The 18,591-nt window shown below is 38.5% G+C and overlaps 1 protein-coding gene across 2 annotated transcripts in view; it reads right to left on the bottom strand.

Moving 5' to 3' along the window:
• FARSB (phenylalanyl-tRNA synthetase subunit beta) overlaps nt 1-18,591 on the bottom strand; it is a 68,248-nt gene that overhangs the window by 44,273 nt on the left and 5,384 nt on the right. For both annotated transcript variants that reach the window (XM_043909884.1, XM_043909885.1), the window contains 9 exons: nt 15,928-16,082; nt 13,459-13,528; nt 12,798-12,913; nt 7,835-7,985; nt 6,715-6,823; nt 5,579-5,649; nt 3,730-3,791; nt 2,759-2,810; nt 89-150 (listed from right to left, as the gene is read on the bottom strand). In XM_043909884.1, the coding sequence (XP_043765819.1) occupies nt 89-150; nt 2,759-2,810; nt 3,730-3,791; nt 5,579-5,649; nt 6,715-6,823; nt 7,835-7,985; nt 12,798-12,913; nt 13,459-13,528; nt 15,928-16,082 (848 nt within the window). The remainder of the gene's footprint in view (nt 1-88; nt 151-2,758; nt 2,811-3,729; nt 3,792-5,578; nt 5,650-6,714; nt 6,824-7,834; nt 7,986-12,797; nt 12,914-13,458; nt 13,529-15,927; nt 16,083-18,591) is intronic.

Below are 18,591 nucleotides of genomic sequence, written 5' to 3'. Positions count from 1 at the left end.
CATTCATTCAGGAAAAATTAAGCAGTCATGTGTGCACTTCATTTTTGAGTTCAACAGTAAATAAATAAATGAAGCATGCAGAGTGTACCTGATCCCAACTTTTCTGTTAATTAGGTCAGCTCTCACCATCTCCTTTCGATAAGCCAGTTCCTAAGAGAGAGAAAGAGTTGGAGAAGCTTAAATCACTCCTGTCAGATACAGCCTTAGCCTCTTTCTAATTCAATTTGTTGTTGCAGTTTCATTACCCTCCCAAGCAACTGTCATTAAAGCCAGACATGAAAAGTAAACTAGGTATTTCAGAACATGATTTGCTACATTATATTCCTAAACGAACATTCTATTGATACTCGGTAGACAACCGGAAGCTTGGAAATGTTACAAAATGCCAAACATGCTTTGCTTTTACATGGTCAATCACCCTTTTCCTTAGCAAAACACTGGTGCCTTACACCATTTCTATACTGCTTACAAACCCTGCTGAAGACTTTCAATTTCATCTCATGCAAGTAGGTGTTTATCACCAAAAAAGAATAATTCATGTGTCGCACTGTACTATCCAGCACACTAAATCCAAGAGTGTTATGGAGTCATTCCTTTTCTATCTTTTTTTTTTAAGGGGGGGAAATGGAACCAGGCTCCAGTCCGAGCTATCAACACGCTCCAGGAGCCGGCCGGGCTGGGTGCATCTGATGAACTAGTCCTCACTCCCCTTCCAACGGTACACAACCCTACCCTGTGAGACAGGAACACACACACATAAAACCCAGGCTTTACCTGTGAGGACTTCTTATCACTGAATTATTCTCAGAAGTGTAACTGCCACTAGCAAAAGGGCCATAAATTTAGACACCTGTTTGGACTCAGATAAGGATAATGGACCAGAGTCCTGCTAATCAAAATGCCGTTCTCAGATTATGGTTGCCAGGGGAAGGCTGAAGGGCAGGGATAGTTAGGGAGCTGGGGATGGATGTGTACACACTGCTGTATTTAAAATGGATAGCCAACAAGGACCTACAGCACACAGAACTCTGCTCAGTGTTATGGGGCAGCCTGGACGGGAGGGGAGTTTGGGGGAGAATGGATACATGTATATGTGTGGCTGAGTCCCTTTGCTGCCTACCACAACACTGCTTGCTAACTGGCTATACCCCAATATAAAATTTTCTAAATAATGCAGTTCTCAGAACAGAAGCATCATTACCACCCGAATGCAACTATTACTAGGTAAAGAAATCCAAGCTAGGCTGCTGGGTGACGAGACATTTGACCTGTTCGCCCCACTGCTAAGAAGCAACATGAAAGAGAGGCCGACTCAGGTCATCCAGCCGCCATGCCTACCAACCAGCTGAAGGAGCTCGGCAGGACGAGCCTAGGAACCTACCCAACTGACCACAGAACCATGATACAAACAAACGACTGTTGTCCTAAGTCAGTAAGTCCTTGGGGTAGTTACATAAAAGGCTAACTGATAACAGTAACTAAAATCAATTGAAAAAACAAAAAACTGCTACAGCCCAAAATTTCAGTTATGCTTCCCTAGTGGCTCAGATAGTAAAGAATCTGCCTGCCAATGCAGGAGACCCAGGTTCAATCCCTGGGTCAGGAAGATCCCCTGGAGAATGGCAACCCACTCCAGTATTGCCTGGAGAAGCCAATGGACAGAGAAGCCTGGTGGGCTTACAGTCCATACGGTCGCAAAGAGACAGACATGACTGAGCGACTAATTCTTTCTACAGTTATACATTTATTTTGAATTATAATAAATACTCTAGAATAATATACTATGCCAAATACTAATGTTTTCAGGAAGGGGAAGGTTTTGATCTTGGCAGGTTTTATCTACTCTAAAAACCATCTAAATAGCAGAAATTATTCTAGGCTCTTCAACAGAGGAATTGTGAAAAATCCAAAGACAAAGAGCTCATCAAAGAATGGCCTCACTGAATCAGAACCAGACGGACAGTGACACTGAAAGAGTGAGTTAGAACGGCCACGTTTGTATGGGAAGCCCTCCTGGGGGAAAAAAGCTCAGTTGTTTAAGAATGCGAGTTTGAATTTTTTATCAAGATCCCATGTCTTCACAGTAATTGTGCTTACTAGTAAATTAGTTTTATTAACACATCCAGATGTAATTTATTAGTTACAGTGACGGCCTTTCGCAATTGGTAAATCAGATGTGAAAAGACTAAGTTTGGAAGGCTGAGTAACCTTCAGTTCAGTTCAGTCGCTCAGCTGTGTCCGACTCTCTGCAACCCCATGGACTGTAACACACCAGGCTTCCCTGTCCATCACCAACTCCCAGAGCTTGTTCAAACTCATGTCTATCAAGTCGGTGTAACCTTAAAAGGGGTGAAACTATAAATTACCCAGTTACCTAGTTAATAAGGGTATAAACCACAAGAATTACAGCATATAATCCCTGTGGTATAATGGAGTGTGTCAGGAGGGAAGTGTGGCATAAAATAGTGTTGGGACTGTCAAGCTTAAATCTTAGCTCCACCACTAGTAATAAGGCAAGCAAGTCACTAACTCCACCAACAGTAACAGGCAAGCTATTTAACATCTCAAGGTCAAGGGCCAAGTGGCACCCAACCTTATAGGGTTAATGTGAAGATTAAGTCCACATGATGCACATAGCGTCACGCCTGGCATGTAGATGGGTAGATGGACTCGTGGAAAGACCACAAGCACTCTATAGCTATTATCATTGATGTTACTGTTGGCAAAGTCATCATCATCAAGTCACTTCTGTACTTACTGGAAAGGTATGTAATTTTCCATTAGGAAAAACTACCTCAGCTGCTTCAACCCTAAAAACAAAAAGACAGAAACAGAATTAAAAAAATAAAAACAAAAACCTAAGGGGGAAAAAAGAGCCATACACTGTAGAAATGTGTGTGGTTAACACAACGTTCACTTGGTCTACAACTGCAGAATCAACACAGTCTGTTTGTGTCCCCACACTGCTGTGTAGATTAATCCTCCCAATACACCACATTACTGTTCTCTTTCCTGTGGCTCCTGCGGCTCTCCTTGATCAGTTTATCTCTCACTCCTGCCAAGCACACATCCTCGATGAACTCCTTGCTGATGCTGATACACACATTCCAGGCTTTACTAGAGTCATGTTGTTATACAAGGAAAGCTGACTGACACAACCACTAAAATGCAAATCAACTGGAAAAAAAAAAAAAGACCAACTAATACTGCCCATACAATTTCAGTCATGCTTCTACAGTTGTACGTTTATTCTGATTACAATGCTGTAGAATAAACTAAGATGTGAGCATACACTAAGGGCCATGTAGGTTTGGGAAGTAATTTTTTATATAGAAACTTAGCCTTGGAACAAATACAGTAGTCTTATTAGTATATATAAGATATAATGCTTTGCTTTTATATATGATTCTCTTTGTTCAGCTGTTCCTTTTGCTACTTCTCCAGGTTTATATTCTCAAATCCAATGATCCTTACAAAAAGCCTGTCACTGCCTCTAGGAGGTCTGCTCAGCTAGCAGTAATGTGCCCTGACAAACAGCCAGAACATCACTGAAACTTTTTAAAGTACTTATCACCTTTTACATTATTAATTCATGTCTAAGCTCCCCAAAGAGATTATGTATTCCAATTACAGGAACCGCATTTTTTATCTTTCCATTTAGCACAAGGCCCTAGTACTTTGACTTCAGAACAACAAGCCATCATTGATAAAAATACCAAATGAACTTACGTAAACTGATTCTCACAATATTCACTGAACGTGGTAACAATGACATCAAGAACTATTTTTGCCTGCAAAGGAAAAAAATCAAATATTATGGGAACACATGAAAATCCTTTCTTCCCTCAAATGGAAACGAATTAATATTTAATATAATTTAGTCTCCAAACATCTAAAAATGGTCCTACATACACAAATTTTAAAGAAAGAAGTGGAATAAAAACTGAGCTTGAATGGGCCTGACCTTATTGTCAGGTGTTCTGAATTTATGAAGTTCTCTGAGAGTTACAATCCATGACCGAGACAAATCATTTATTTCCCCCACTCTCCTCCCCTGGGTTCACCAAATTTCAAGAAAGACAGATGGCTAACAACAGCAGTAAACCTTATCAGTCCCATAAGCCTCTGCAGCCAGATTCCAGATTCCTGGCCCAATCACTTACCATCAGTCTGATTTGGGGCAAGTTACTTACTGTCATTGTACCTTAGTCTGTTAAGTAGACATAATAAAAGTTCCTGCCTCATTTGGTTAATATAAGGATTAAGAGTGTAAGAGTATGTGTGTGTGTGCTTAAAATACACAGAACAATGCTTGGCACATAGTGATGGCCCTATTGATTTGTTCATTTTTAAATTAAAAGAAATGCTTAGGAAAAAACACGGTAATCTTATTGGGATACATGCTTTGCTTTTTTATATACTTCACACTCATATACAAACTTCAGGAAAGATAACCAAGGTCTGCTAATGTACAAATTTAAAAGTTTTTAACAGGAAAAGGTATTATGTATTACCTGACACTATTTATCTGAATGTAATTTGGTATGCCATACGATGCTAATTCATTTAAGTTGTGTCCGTCTCTCTGTGACCCTATGGACTGCAGCCTTCCAGGCTCCTCTGTCCATGGGGCTCTCTGGGCAAGAATACTGGAGTGGGTTGCCATGCCCTCCTCCAGCGACATTTGATATATAGAAGTTATAACCATTCAAGTCTACCTTTCTTAATCTGCTTCACTACCACCTAACTCTACACCTTATTTAACATGTGGAAAGAAATCTTATGCTATAGAAAATAGCTATCATGACGTTCCAATCTAAAACACGGTGACAAAAAGTGACTGAACAACTAGTATTCTGTATGTTCTAGATATATTTGTGTGTGTGTAGACTCTTTATCAGTTTGCTAAGTAAGACTTTATAGCCAGCTGGTCCTAATTCTTTTTTACCAAGTACACAAAAGTACAAAATGTACAAATTAAGCCAACTAAGATGAACTCCTTATAAAGATGGCATTATAATGTGGATCCCATTCTCAGTTTTACTGTTTTAAAGTATGTGGCTAATTCTCTCACAAAGACGATGAGTTCCTTGAAATCAAGAACAAGTAACTCATTGTTAAACTCATGGCATTGGAGAAAGAGAGGAGGTGCTCACTAAACATTTGTCAGCTGAATGAAAGCACCATAGCCAAGGGGCTTCCCCAGTGGCGCTAGTGGGTGAAGAACCCGCCTGCCAATGCAGGAGATGTAAGAGACGCTGGTTTGATTCCTGGGTCGGGAAGATCCCCTGGAGGAGGGCACCGCAACCCACTCCAGTATTCTTGCCTGGAGAAGCCCATGGATAGAGGAGCCTGGTGGGCTACAGTCCATAGGGCTGCAAAGAGTAGGACAAGACTGAAGTGACTTAGCACAACTACAACCAAAGTACAGAATACAAACACCTTTCTCATTTTCTAAATTTCTAAAATACAGCCCCATTTAAAAAACAAACAAATTTAAAAGTTTAGTCACATGGTCTCAGCTCAGAGGTAAAAATCTATCTGGACAGAACAAAAATAGAATAAAAGTTTTATTTACCTTAGTAAAGTCAGTTCCTGTGCACTCAATAAATACATTTTTCGTATTTACTGTTATTTTGGAATGGTTTCCTGCAACAAACACAAAACAGTAACAACAAAGCAATCAGTTTCAGAAACAAATGTGCACTAAAGAACTCTATAAATATAAGCAGACACCTCAGAGGTAAAGAGATACACAACTTTTATTCTAATCTCCCATTATAAGCTGGAGAATAAAGATAAAATAAAAATCAAGGTTAAAAAAAAAAGGGCTGCAGGCTGCAGGCAGGACAAGCAAGATTCAAAAATTAAGCTCACTGCCCAGGATCACAAGCTATTAAGCAATATGGCTAAGATTTGGGCCTCGATCTGGCTCACTCCAAAGTCCACGATGAGTACTAGAGTCCAAGATATGGAGGAGGAAGTTTCCCCTTCCCGTTGTGAATCAACTGAACCCCCTTCTCACCTCCAGAAAGGCAAACATCTATGGCTTTGACATCACTAAATTTTGTAAATACATTCAAGTTGCTTCTCAACAAAAGCTTCAGAAAGAAATTAAGAGGGTAAATTTCAGTTCTTAAATTTTAATTTATAAAACAGCAGGCCAAGCAGAATTCATCTTTTAAGTTTAACAAAATGAATTACGGGCTAAAACCAAAATATCAACACCTTTTGGAAGAACAGAATCCAGAGAACTAGCACCAGAACATATTTATAAACTTAGCTTTTCCCTTCTCCAGGGGATCTTCCCAACCTCGGGATCAAACCGGGGTCTCTTGCACTGCAGGTGGATTCTTCACCAGCTGAGTCACCAAGGAAGCCCAAGAATACTGGAGTGGGTAGCCTATCCCTTCTCCAGCGGATCTTCCCCACCCAGGAATCGAACTTGGGTCTCCTGCATTGAAGGAGGATTCTTAGCAACTGAGCTATCAGGGAAGCCCTATAAGTAGGTATACATTTATGAATTATATAAAAATCACCAGTAAAATTTTGAAAAAAATGAAAAGAACTATTACAATAAAATCCACAAAAGACCTGAGATTCTCAGACTGAGTCTTCTGACTGATTCAGCCAAGACAATTGAGAATTCCACAGAAATGCTGAAGAGTAAGAAGGAAATAGCAAAACGCCTGTGGTACTTAAGAAATAACTCACCATTGATGATTGGAGGCATGGAAAGGACGACACCATTGCTATCATAGATAACTGGGTACAGAGGCTTATTTTCAATTATATGTAAATAATGTTTAAGTTGGTTGTCAGTCTGAAAAAAAATTAAGACAAACAAAATCAGCTTCTTATTTCTATCAGCATAATTAGTTTACATACATGCCTAGCATAAAAAGAGAGGAGGACATCATAAAAATAACGAAACAGCCCCCAAAGTTTTAAATGTATGATATTTTCTAATATAAAGTAATGTCTCAGAATCTTCATACAGCCTCATCTCCTACTGAGGAGAGATGAGTTGTCTAGTCGCTAAGTCATATCCGACTCTTTTGTTGACCTCATGGACTCTGGGCCCACCAGGCTCCTCTGTCCATGGGACTTCCCAGGCAAGCATACTGGAATGGGTCACCATTCCCTTCTCCAGGAGATCTTTCCAACCCAGGGATCAAACCCATGTCTCCTGCACTAGCAGGCAGATTCTTTACCACTGAGGAAAGATGAGACCACAATTATTTTTCAAGACTCAAAACAGATTTGCAGAGTAAGCCTGAATCACCTTAAGTAAAACAAAAACCATACAAAACTATTTAGATAAACAGGAAAAAAATCACTTGCAAATCAGGCCAACAATAACAGCAGCTTTTCCTAAATGATACCTACCTCTTCTACTATTTGTTAAATGCAATTTAAAGTGACAACTGAATTCATTTTCACTACTGGACTCTAAAGTGCTAATCATGGGAGGCAGGCACTTTGCAACACTGCATGCCACAGACACACATAAAATCTAGCTAAATCTAATTGTGCCTTATATTTGCATGATTTTTAATTATAACTAAATATGAATATTATAGTGCAGTAAGACCTACGTAAGTGGTTCTCAGTCCTAGGTATACATTACAAACATCTGAGAGGATAAACAAAAGTAATAATAAAACTAGAGCCAGAACTCACTCTAGATCAAATGAACCAGTATCTCTGGGTTAGAGCCCAGACACTGTTATTTTTTCAAAAGCACTCATGACATCACCCTAATTATAACTTGATTTTGAAGGAATTTCACGATTTATACAGAGCTATTACATCAATATAAAAGGACATTTACCTTGTATATGTTCATCAGTTCACAGGCTGTATACTCTTTGCTCTTATTTAGAGGCTTGAATTTGATATCAGAAGGTTTCTTTGCAGTGTAAGTAAATGGACCTGACAAAGTGTCCAAATCATGGGTACCAATAGCAACCAAGGCTCTTTTCCTAAATGTGGAGAGGGGGAGGGAGAGAGAGAAAGAGAAAAGAGATTTGAAGATCTCAAAACTTAACACTACAGGTTTTTAAAAACTATTTGTAGACAATTCCTTAAAATAGTCTGTTACTATATGACACCTTTATAACCATTAAAAATATAAGAAATTATAAAGCTACTGAAAACACATTATTTTAGCAACTGAAATTCCTTCTACTAGTTTTCCCAAGTACTATGTTGTTATTAATAGGACATTAACATACCCTTCATCTTCTTTTTTTATCGTATTTCCCTTTATCCTATTTCCTCTAAGTAAACTTCAATTTCCTGTTTCCTCAAGTAAACATCAATGTTTTTATTAAGTTAGATTAAACCACCCAAAAACTCCTCTGTTTTTTGGCTTTTCTATATTCTCCTAAATTTCCTGTCACATAGCTATATTGCTTTATTAATGGAAATTAATTTTAAGAGCTGAGAATTACATTTAAAACTGAATAAGGAAATTTCAAGAGCTATTAATTTCATTTGTTCTACAGCTTATCTGCAAAGGATTTAAGGTACTTTTAGGAACTTAAAGATATAAAGTAGACAAGAGAGAAACAGAAGTAGGGATATAAAATGGAGCCAGGAACAATGCCAATACTAAAATGCCAATACTAAATTAGAATCTCAAGGCCTACAGCCTTATCACAGAAGATTACAAATTTGGCTCTAAGCTTTCCAAGAGACAATCCAAAAAGAGAAACTCAAATCAGAATTTATGATATTCTTAAGAAGGCTTAAAATGTGTTTCAGACTATGTAGGTCTAAACTAAATATCAGATGGATAAAATCATTAGTTATCAAGGAATGTGTTGAGTCCACATTACATGAACTACGAAATAGCTGTGAAAATTTGTTGAAACAAATTTTGGTCAACCTCAAATTAACACAGCATTAGGGAGTGTTACTTTACTCAATGAGTTACAAGTTTATATACTAGCATCAGATGTGTGCATGCTCAGTTGAGTCCAACTCTTTGCAACCCCATGGACTGTAGCCTGCCAGGCTCCTCTATCCATGGGATATCCCAGTCAAGAATACTGGAATGGATAGCCATTCCCTTCTCCAGGGGATCTTTCCAATCAAGGGACTGAACCTGTGTCTCCTGCATCGGTAGGTGGATCTTTTACCACTGTACCACCTGAGAAGTCATATACTAGCACAGGTAGAAATATACCCATGGCCTGCAACAGAAACCACTCCTCAGAGAAAAGAACAAAATCAAAAGCCTCTACCATAATAAGATATTCTGTACACAATCAGAAAGCAGTGCATATGAAAACAGGGAAACACAACATACTCCCAACAAACCAACCCATAAAAATCAGTGCTAAGATGACCTGGATTTTCAAATCACCACACAGACTTTTAAAATACTACTACCACTACAAAAAAAGCTACTACAATGGTCCAGTAAGTTTAGATAAATCAACAACTGATAAACCCATGGGTAAGAAAACCCATGTTTTCTTGGACATTAATGTTGGTTTCTTAATCCAAAAACAGTATCCCAAAAATGTCACTAAATTTCAACTTCAAGCCAATCACAAAAAAATTCTGGATGGATCAGAGAGCTATGCATTTTGAAAAACAAATAGCAAACATAGGTACATATACACATACATATACACAAACAAGGAACCATAAACATTATTCAGAGAAAACATAGATGAACAATGCTTAATTAAAACTGTGGAGCAGGACATCCCTTAAGACACAAAACATAAAAGTCATATAGGAAGACTGATAAATATTGACTATATCCAAATTGTAAACTTTATACAATCAAAAGACTCCAAAAGTCAAAAGACACTGAGAGAAAAGGTCTACGACATAGGTAAAGAAAAAGGATTAATATCCCCAAAATAAAAAGATAAGAAAACTAAAGATAGAAATGAAGATTCTACTTATTATACTGGCAAAAATTTTGGTAAAGTCTTGCTGTGAAAAAGCAGCGACTGAAAGAACCAAGCCAAAAAAAGAGAAACTTCGTTTAAAAGGAATCAAAGAGATTCTACAGAGATAAACAATGAAATAACTGAAGTAAAAAGTTTGTTGGATACTTCCAGGAGTAACAGAGACTAGGTTTACTCTCTTGCCTGATACAGTCACAAAAGAGGGAAGAAACATACACAGTGATTTCTAAGGCCGGCACTGGACCTCAGGCGATGAAGGATAGGAAAGAGATAAGGGAGATGAGAGATGGGAAACAGGTAAGATAAGCCCTATGACTGCCCAGCTGACTGCCTGGAGGGACTTCAAGTCACAGGGCAAGAAAAGGGGTCAGGCAGGAGCCCAGTGAACTCCCAAAGTTGACGAGACACAGCTGAGAGCCTAGGGAGACAAAGATGGCGGCCAGAGGTCACCACAAAAAGTACTAGAGATGACAGAGCTACGCAGAGAGCTCTGCGATCTGCAGAGGGACCCCCTCAAGAACTTGTTGAGTATCGATCAGTGTAAGCATGTGAGGAAACCACCCAAGGCTGGGGAAAGAACCATCCAACGCAACAGTGCTCACACAGACTGAAAACCCCATTTTTCACAGGGGCCATGGATAAAGTAGGAACAAGGTCTTGCCTCAGTAGTAAGGACTAACTAGCCTTGGAGAGAACACTATATGATCAACAAAAACAAACACACACACACACAAAAGCAGAGAAAAATCAATGAAACCAAAAGCTAGTTCTGTGAAAACTGACACACAAAGATATCCACTAAAGTAACTGATAAAACTTCTAGCTACATTGATCAAAAGGGGAAAGAGAGAAGACACAGGGGTAAAAGAGGTGATATTGATACAGATACTATAGCTATTAAAGGATAAGGGAAGATCAACAACTTTTATGCCAATAAAAGTTTACTATAAATCACTTATAATATAGGTGAAATGATTATATCTCTCGAAAAACACAAATTAGGATTTACTGACTCTGGCATATCAGAGTATTAGGATATGATTTATACCTCCCCTTAGAAAAAGCTCATGATTTCCAGAGATACTGCATAAAACATAACTTAAAGCTCAATTAAGTAAGGAAATGCCTTCCAATTTAGATAAAAATTAGATTCTTCAAACAACCAGAACAGATAACAGGGCTCAAGTACTTACTAGCTGTATCAATGCTTATCAGAAATCCTCTATCTTGGTGAAACTAAATTCTTATTGTTTTGCTTAAGAGTGACATATTTGCAAGACAACAAATAAGATTGTTTTTATAAAACAACTTGGAATAAATGTTATTCAGAATCTTAGAAAAAGCTTCTACCATGTACTCAAAATGTTTCAAGAAAAAGAAACTGTGTGAACTTAACCAAAGGTATTTTATTTTTTAAATATTTTTCACACCAGCAGAAAACACCCAAGGTCTCCTCCCAACCCTGTCTCCAGCCCATCCCTTGACACAAGCCTCTTTTAGTTTCCACAGTGTACCAAACTGCAATCACTGGAATTACTAAAAAATAAGAATTATTTTTTCCTTTTATACTCAAGACATATATAACTATTAAGCATACCTTTGATTAGCGTGAGGTAACTTATGTTGCTATATTTTAGGACCACACAAAAAAACTTGGTATGTTAGCTAAAGACTGATGTTTCCTATCAGTAACTTTTATTAGGATTTTTGAAAAACTGATGTTAGTTCAAGGACTCCCACTGTCACCTTTTTTGACCTTTAGGAGTTGAGGAATTAAACTGATCTGAAGATCATCACACTAAAGGGAGCTGAATGGGAAATGATGTATAGCAATGTCAAAGACAGAATAAGAACATTCAGTTATTTAAAAATCTCAAAAAAGAAAATGTAGTTAAAAAATCTAAAAGGCACTTGCTCCTTGGAAGAAAAGTTATGACAAACCTAGATAGCACATTAAAAAGCAGAGACATTACTTTGCCATAGTCCGTATAGTCAAAGCTATGGTTTTTCCAGTAGTCATGTATGGATATGAGAAAGTGAAAGTGAAAGTTGCTCAGTAGGGTTCGACTCTTTGCGACCCCATGGACTGTTTAGTCCATGGAATTCTCCAGGCCAGAATACTGGAGTGGGTAGTCTTTCCCTTCTCCAACCTAGGGATCGAACCCAGGTATCCCATATTGCAGGTGGATTCTATACCAGCTGAGCCACATGGGAAGCCCACGGATATGAGAGGTGGACTATAAAGAAGCTGAACGCTGAAGAATTGATGCTTTTGAACTGTGGTGTTGGAGAAGACTCTTGAGAGTCCCTTGGACTGCAAGGAGATCCAACCAGTCCATCCTAAAGGAAATCAGTCCTGAATATTCATTGGAAGGACTGATGCTGAGGCTGAAACTCCAATACTTTGGCCACCTGATGAGAAGAGCTGACTCATTAGAAAAGACCCTTATGCTGGGAAAGACTGAAGGCAGGAGGAAAAGGGGAGGATAGAGGATGAGATGGTTGGATGGCATCACCAACTCAATGAACATGAGTTTGAGCAAACTCTGGGAGATGGTGTGGACTGCCACTCCCTTCTCCAGGGAATCCTTCCAACTCAGAGATCAAACTGAGGTTTCTCACATTGCAGGTAGAGTCTTTACCATCTGAGCCACACAGAAGCCCCCAAATTTAAACTTACTTAAATTTAAATTTCATTAAACTTTCTTGTTATTCTCACATATTCTTATTTTAGAAATTTTTTGAAAAAAAGTCTGTGGGGGTGGGGGGGAGAAAGGAAAGAGGGGGAAAAAAAGAGGCAAAGAGAAGGGAAGGTAAGGAGGAGAAAGAGGGGGAAGCAAGCAAGCAAGAGATACATTCACAAACCTGCAAATGTTCTGATGTAATTTCTCCTGAAGTTCAATGAAGCTGTCATATCTATCTTTTGTAAACTTTATGTTTCGGAGAACCGCTGCAACAGCGTACGGGCGTATTTTAGCTGTCTGAAATTCATTTTATCATTAGAGATGGCAAATATGAAGGCTTTTCTTTGTAATAAAATCTTGTAATAGAAAGTCAGCTATCACAAATTTTCATTCAGTCAACAGTAAAATACAGTGGTGACAGGAGACGAAGTCACTGTCCTTATGGAATTTACATTTCAGCAAGATGTCTGAAAATTTACTGAATTACTGATTTAAAAAATTAAGCTTTCAAGTAGTTTGCTCATAGTATTTCTACCAAAACAGCCTTTCCCCAAGAGATTTTCTTTCTAAATGTTATTAACATACCACAATTTAAATAATTATCTCAAAAGTATTTTAAGCAAACATTTGGATGTTATTTTCCAAAATTAATCACAGAAAACAGATGCTGTTCCCTTTCACTTTTTGGTAAAAACAAAATGACAGTTTTTCAGAGCTAGAGGCTAAATATACAATGATCAAAGAAAACTACATTTAGCAGAAGGGTCAGCTCTGTCCCAGCTTAGAGATATATACATACAAGGGATGTTTTTAAACGAAAAATAAGAATTGATCCTTATTACCTCTTCTGTGATGATCAACTTCTGGATTTCTCCTTTAGGCATTACCCGTTTATACATTGGAGTCTTTATCCTAAAATATTAAAATAAATGTGTTCATTACTAATCAAAACATTTGAAATTAATTTATTCTGTGTATAGAAAGTATACAAAATGCACAGAAGTAGGAAAATGGGTTAAAGTTACAACAAATCAAATTTGGGCTGAGTATTTAAAAATAAAATCCTATCAAACATTCTAACATTTCTAGTCGTTTAAAAATGGGTTATGATGACTCATGGTAATGCATATTACCATCACTGAAGTCTCAGCAGAAACTAGAAAACCTTTAATTAAGCAAACTGTATGGAGGCATTTAACCATCAGCTGAGGGGCTGGATTAAACAACCTTTAAGTTTTATTCCAACCATGAGAGTTTGAACTTCTCAGAAAAACAGAGCTTCTTACAAATACAGATGGTCTGGCCCCATCTGGACCTAATGAATCAGATATTCAAGAGAAAGGCCTGGTAAATGGTACATTCTGAAAGCATAGTTCAGGTAATTGTTATATCAGGTGAGGGTGGGAACCATTGTTTTAAGTCAGTGCTGTTCAAACCTCAAGATGCCTACAATCAACTGGTGAATTTGTTAAAGCATATGTTCTGACTCAAGAAGTCTTGGGTAGAAGCAGATTTTGCAGTTCTAACAGGCTCCCAGGTGTTACAGATGTTAGTCCTTGGTCCACACTTTGGATAGCAAAAGTTTTAAGTCATTTTCCTAATTTTCTCTCATCATAAAAATCATATGAGGTGCCTGTTAAATTCCTATCAGACAGGTTTGGGAAACACAATGTAAGGAGACTATCCCTGACCCTAAAATAGAAACATCTGGACTTCCCTGGTGGTATAGTGGATAAGAATCTGCCTGCCAATGCAAGGGGACATGGGTTCGATCCCTGATCTGAGAAGATTCCACATGCCTCAGTGCGATTCAGCCATGGGCCACAACTTCTGAGCATACATGTGCAACTACTGAAGCCGTATGCCTGTGCTCTGCAACAAGAGATGGTGGCGGTGGTTTAGTTGCTAAGTCCTGTCTGACTCTTGCGACCCAAGAACTGCAGCCCACCGGGCTCCTCTGTCCGTGGGATTTCCCAGATAAGAATATTGGAATGGGCTGCCATTTCCTTCTCCAGGATATCTTCCCGACCCAAAGATCAAACCCACATCTCATGAAAAGCCACCACAAAAAAAAAAAAAAAAGAAAAGCCACCACAAAGAGAAGCCCACATACCACAACTAGAGAGTAGGCCCCACTCTCCGTGTCTAGAGGACAGCCTGTGGACAGCAACGAAGACCCAAAGCAACCAAAGAATAAAAAATAAAACATCTGATTGTCATGCAGAGAAGTAACTGGGTCAACCCTCAAATTTTAACCATCTTACTAACCAAATGCCTTATTATCATCCTTTCACCAACACCTGTCTCTCGCCTGACGGCCTCACAGTTTCAAAGTCTAGCCTATCAGCCTGAGGCTCATATTCTTTTGCATCTGACAAGATAATGGGTAAGTAATCAAAAAATAATTATTTTTTTCCATGTCCATTATTTATTTATTTTAATTGGAGGCTAATTACTTTACAATATTGTGGTGGTTTTTGACATACATTCACATGAAATCAGCCATGGCTGTACATGTGTTCCCCATCCTGACCCTCCCTCCCACCTCCCTCCCCATCCCATCCCTCACGGTCATCCCATTGCACCAGCCCTGAGTGCCCTGCCTCATGCATCGAACCTGGAGTGGCGATCTATTTCACATATGATAATATACATGTTTCAATGCTACTCTCTCAAATCATCCTGCCCTCACCTTCTCCCACAGAGTCCAAGTCTGTTCTTTACAATTATTTTTGATAGCTTTACTGTTTCACCTCTTTTTCACTTTACATATTCATCATTTTCTATATGTATTACATTAAGAGTTGGAAGGGGACTTGAAAATATTCATTATAAATTACAAGACTGAAACTAGAGAAGTCAATTAACTTGCCCACAGCTGTCATGAGATCTTCAGTTTTCCAGTCAGGAGGCTTTATTTCTGAGCGCCCTCAGAATTCTTAAGAAAACAGCATATAAAGTTGTACCCTTCTGCTTTTCTCCCAACCTTTAACCAACCCCATGAACTATCTATTCCAACTGGATTACTGAAGGAACTCACATGAACCCACTAAAGAGTTGTTAAAGAAGTCACAAAATCATTAACCACTCCAGTTTTAAAATATGCTCCCCAAATGAAAGACTATGACTCTTTTTTTCAATTTTCAAATGGCTACATATACAGGCTCCAGTCAGCTCTCCATGCAGACCCAAAGCAGTAGATCTGTCCAACCAACTTTTTTTCCAGAAACTTAAACAGGGTTGTTGATAATGACAGGCAAAGAGAAAAGAAATCCCACTTAGCCACGGGTTTAATGAATATACTCCCTTACCTTTCTTTGAAGACTTGAAGTCCTCGAACCAATCCTTCCAGACACAGCAGGTCATATCTATTGGCAGGGACGTCGATTTTGTAGAGAACAACATCAGAGGCCCCATGGGCCTTTTCATTACCTTGTTCCTTACTTATAATTTCCTTTTCAGATGTCTAAAACAAACCCCAAAATTAAAATAAAACTAAATAAATCTAAATTTTTTTCGAAAAAGTCTTTATCAATCCTATAAAGAAGTAACTACATTATTCATGCTCTTTCCAGAGCAGCAGAAAGCTGTCTAAAGCAAGGCATAGGCTAAACTTTGCCTACTACTTGGTTTTGTAAATAAAGTTCTACTGCAACATGGTCAGGCCTATTCATTTACATTTCAACTGTTATTTCCATACTACAACAGCTGAGTTGTGACAGAGACTCTATATAGCTTTCAAAAGCTTGCTCTTTGGCAGAAAAAGTTTGCCCATCCTGGATCTAAAAGAAAATGAAAATACCAAAGAGAACACAGAGCAGCAATAACGAAAGTGTCAATGAGACAAAGTAAAGGAAATTCACCAAATGAAAGCTATGTTGGGAATTCCCTGGTGGTCCAGAGGTTAGGACACCACTCTTTCACTGCTGAGGGCCTCGGTTCAATCCCTGGTCAGGGAACTAAGACCCCACAAGCCAAGAAACGTGGCCAAAAAAGGAGAGAGAGAGAGAGAGAAAAGAAAAAAAATATTAAAAGATATGCAACTTTTTATAAGATAATGACTCTGAAAGCTAAATCCTATGGGCACCCAAGACTAGAAGCAACATGAAAATGAGAATACTATAAAAGCAAAGAAAAACATTTGAAGAGATCGTCAGAAGCTGCGGTGTAAATCAGAAGGAATTATAGGTGCATAGTCCATGGGGTCGCAAAGAGTTGGACACGACTGAGTGACTTTCACTACTCACTCCTCACTCACAGGAACAATGGGAAGCGGTCTAAGGACAGTAAAGGGTACAAAGCAGCAAGAGCAAAAACAAACGAGGGAGAAAGGAGAAGAAATACCACTGGAATAAATTCAGTGCAGAAGTAAAAAGCTTAGAATATCTCAATCACCACACTGTAGCGATTTTCTTAAAAACAACCATTGCCAAGAAGTTAAATTCTGTTCGCTACATTTACCACGGCAGGAAACGGTCTATATACTTATTTCCAATCAAATTCCTTAGAAGTCATACTCTAACTGTGACTGTTACCCACTAGTTATCCCCACTTAACTGGAACTCCTGCTATTTCTATCACAAATCAGCTGCTAAAATAACTAATGGACTCCTATCAAAATATGTGATGTATCTTATTTTACATGGGGCTCTCCCACTGCCACAAGATGAGCAGTTCAAATTATTTCCCAAAGAAGTATAATCTACACTTGTATAGCATGCTGAAGAATTCACTTTCCTCAAGCACGATGCACCTGAGTCACACCTGAGGAATCAGAGTCCACAGGAGGTTGGAAGCGCCCAGGGCTCACAGTGCTTTTTGACTATGGGCTCCAAGGAACACCTTCACGGGCCATCTCAAACTCAGGAGGCATACTGTGAAAATTAGGCAAAATTTTAACATAAAATAAAAAAAGAATGTTGAGGTATGGCAGAAATCAACACAATATTGTAAAATAATTATCCTTCAAGTAAAAAATTTAAAAAAAAAAACAAAAACAAGAAAATTTAAAAAAAGAGGAAAAAGAGGAAGGGGAAGAAGAGAGGGCAGGAGAGGAAGAGGAGAAAAGAAATGGAGGAGGGACGGGGGAGGATATGAGAAGAGACAGGAGAAATTAGAATTTAAACTGAGTTCCATCAAAGGGGTCAACAAAATTGCTAATGTTTTAGTGAAGAAAGATCGTGCTGGATTTTAGGCAGGACCCATAAAAAGAAGGAGAGAAAATGTAACTAGAGATCCTTTGCAAAAAAGACACAGCTGCCTAAGCCTTCTCCCATTTTCAGTATCTCAGTTCATACAAAGATCACAGGTGATGACTGGGTTTATCAATGCTAACAAAAATGTTATGGAAATCAATAACCACAGAAATTTCAGAGCCAGAGGGATCTATGAAAAGCGAAAGTTAAAGTGTTAGTCCCTCAGACGTGTCTACCTCTTTGAGACCCCATGGACTGTAGCCTGCCAGGCTCCTCTGTCCATGGGATTCTCCAGGCAAGGATACTGGAGTGGGTTGCCATTTACTTCTCCAGGTCAGGGGATCTTCCTGACCCAGGGATTGAACCTGGGTCTCCTGCACTGCAGGCAGACTCTTTACTATCTGGGCCACCAGGGAAGCCCAGAGGGATCTATAGGGATCCCTGAAAGGATCATACATGTAAACTCCTTATTTCACAGATGAAAAATAGGCCCAGAGAGGCAATGTAATATCCATGATTCCATGGCTGGTATTCTGATCTTTAGTCCAATGCTTAGATCTTATAAAGCCTCAAACATAATTTTGAGTTCTAATAAAATTAGTAATAATTTAATATATACTATAGAAACTTCAGCTGACTTCTCAAGCATACAGATGCTCATTAACACCAAAAAAGTTATTTTTGTAACATTAGTAAAGAAGCAGCAGGAAAAATAAGGCAAGACAATACAGGTTTTTGTTGGTTTGAGGTTTTTTTTAACCTTATAGTGTTATTATACAC

Source organism: Cervus elaphus, chromosome 8 (assembly GCF_910594005.1).
Source record: "Cervus elaphus chromosome 8, mCerEla1.1, whole genome shotgun sequence".
NCBI classification, from domain to species: Eukaryota; Metazoa; Chordata; class Mammalia; order Artiodactyla; family Cervidae; genus Cervus; species Cervus elaphus.
The sequence above is the reverse complement of the archived record's forward strand: the minus strand, read 5'-3'. Positions and strand labels throughout refer to the sequence as shown.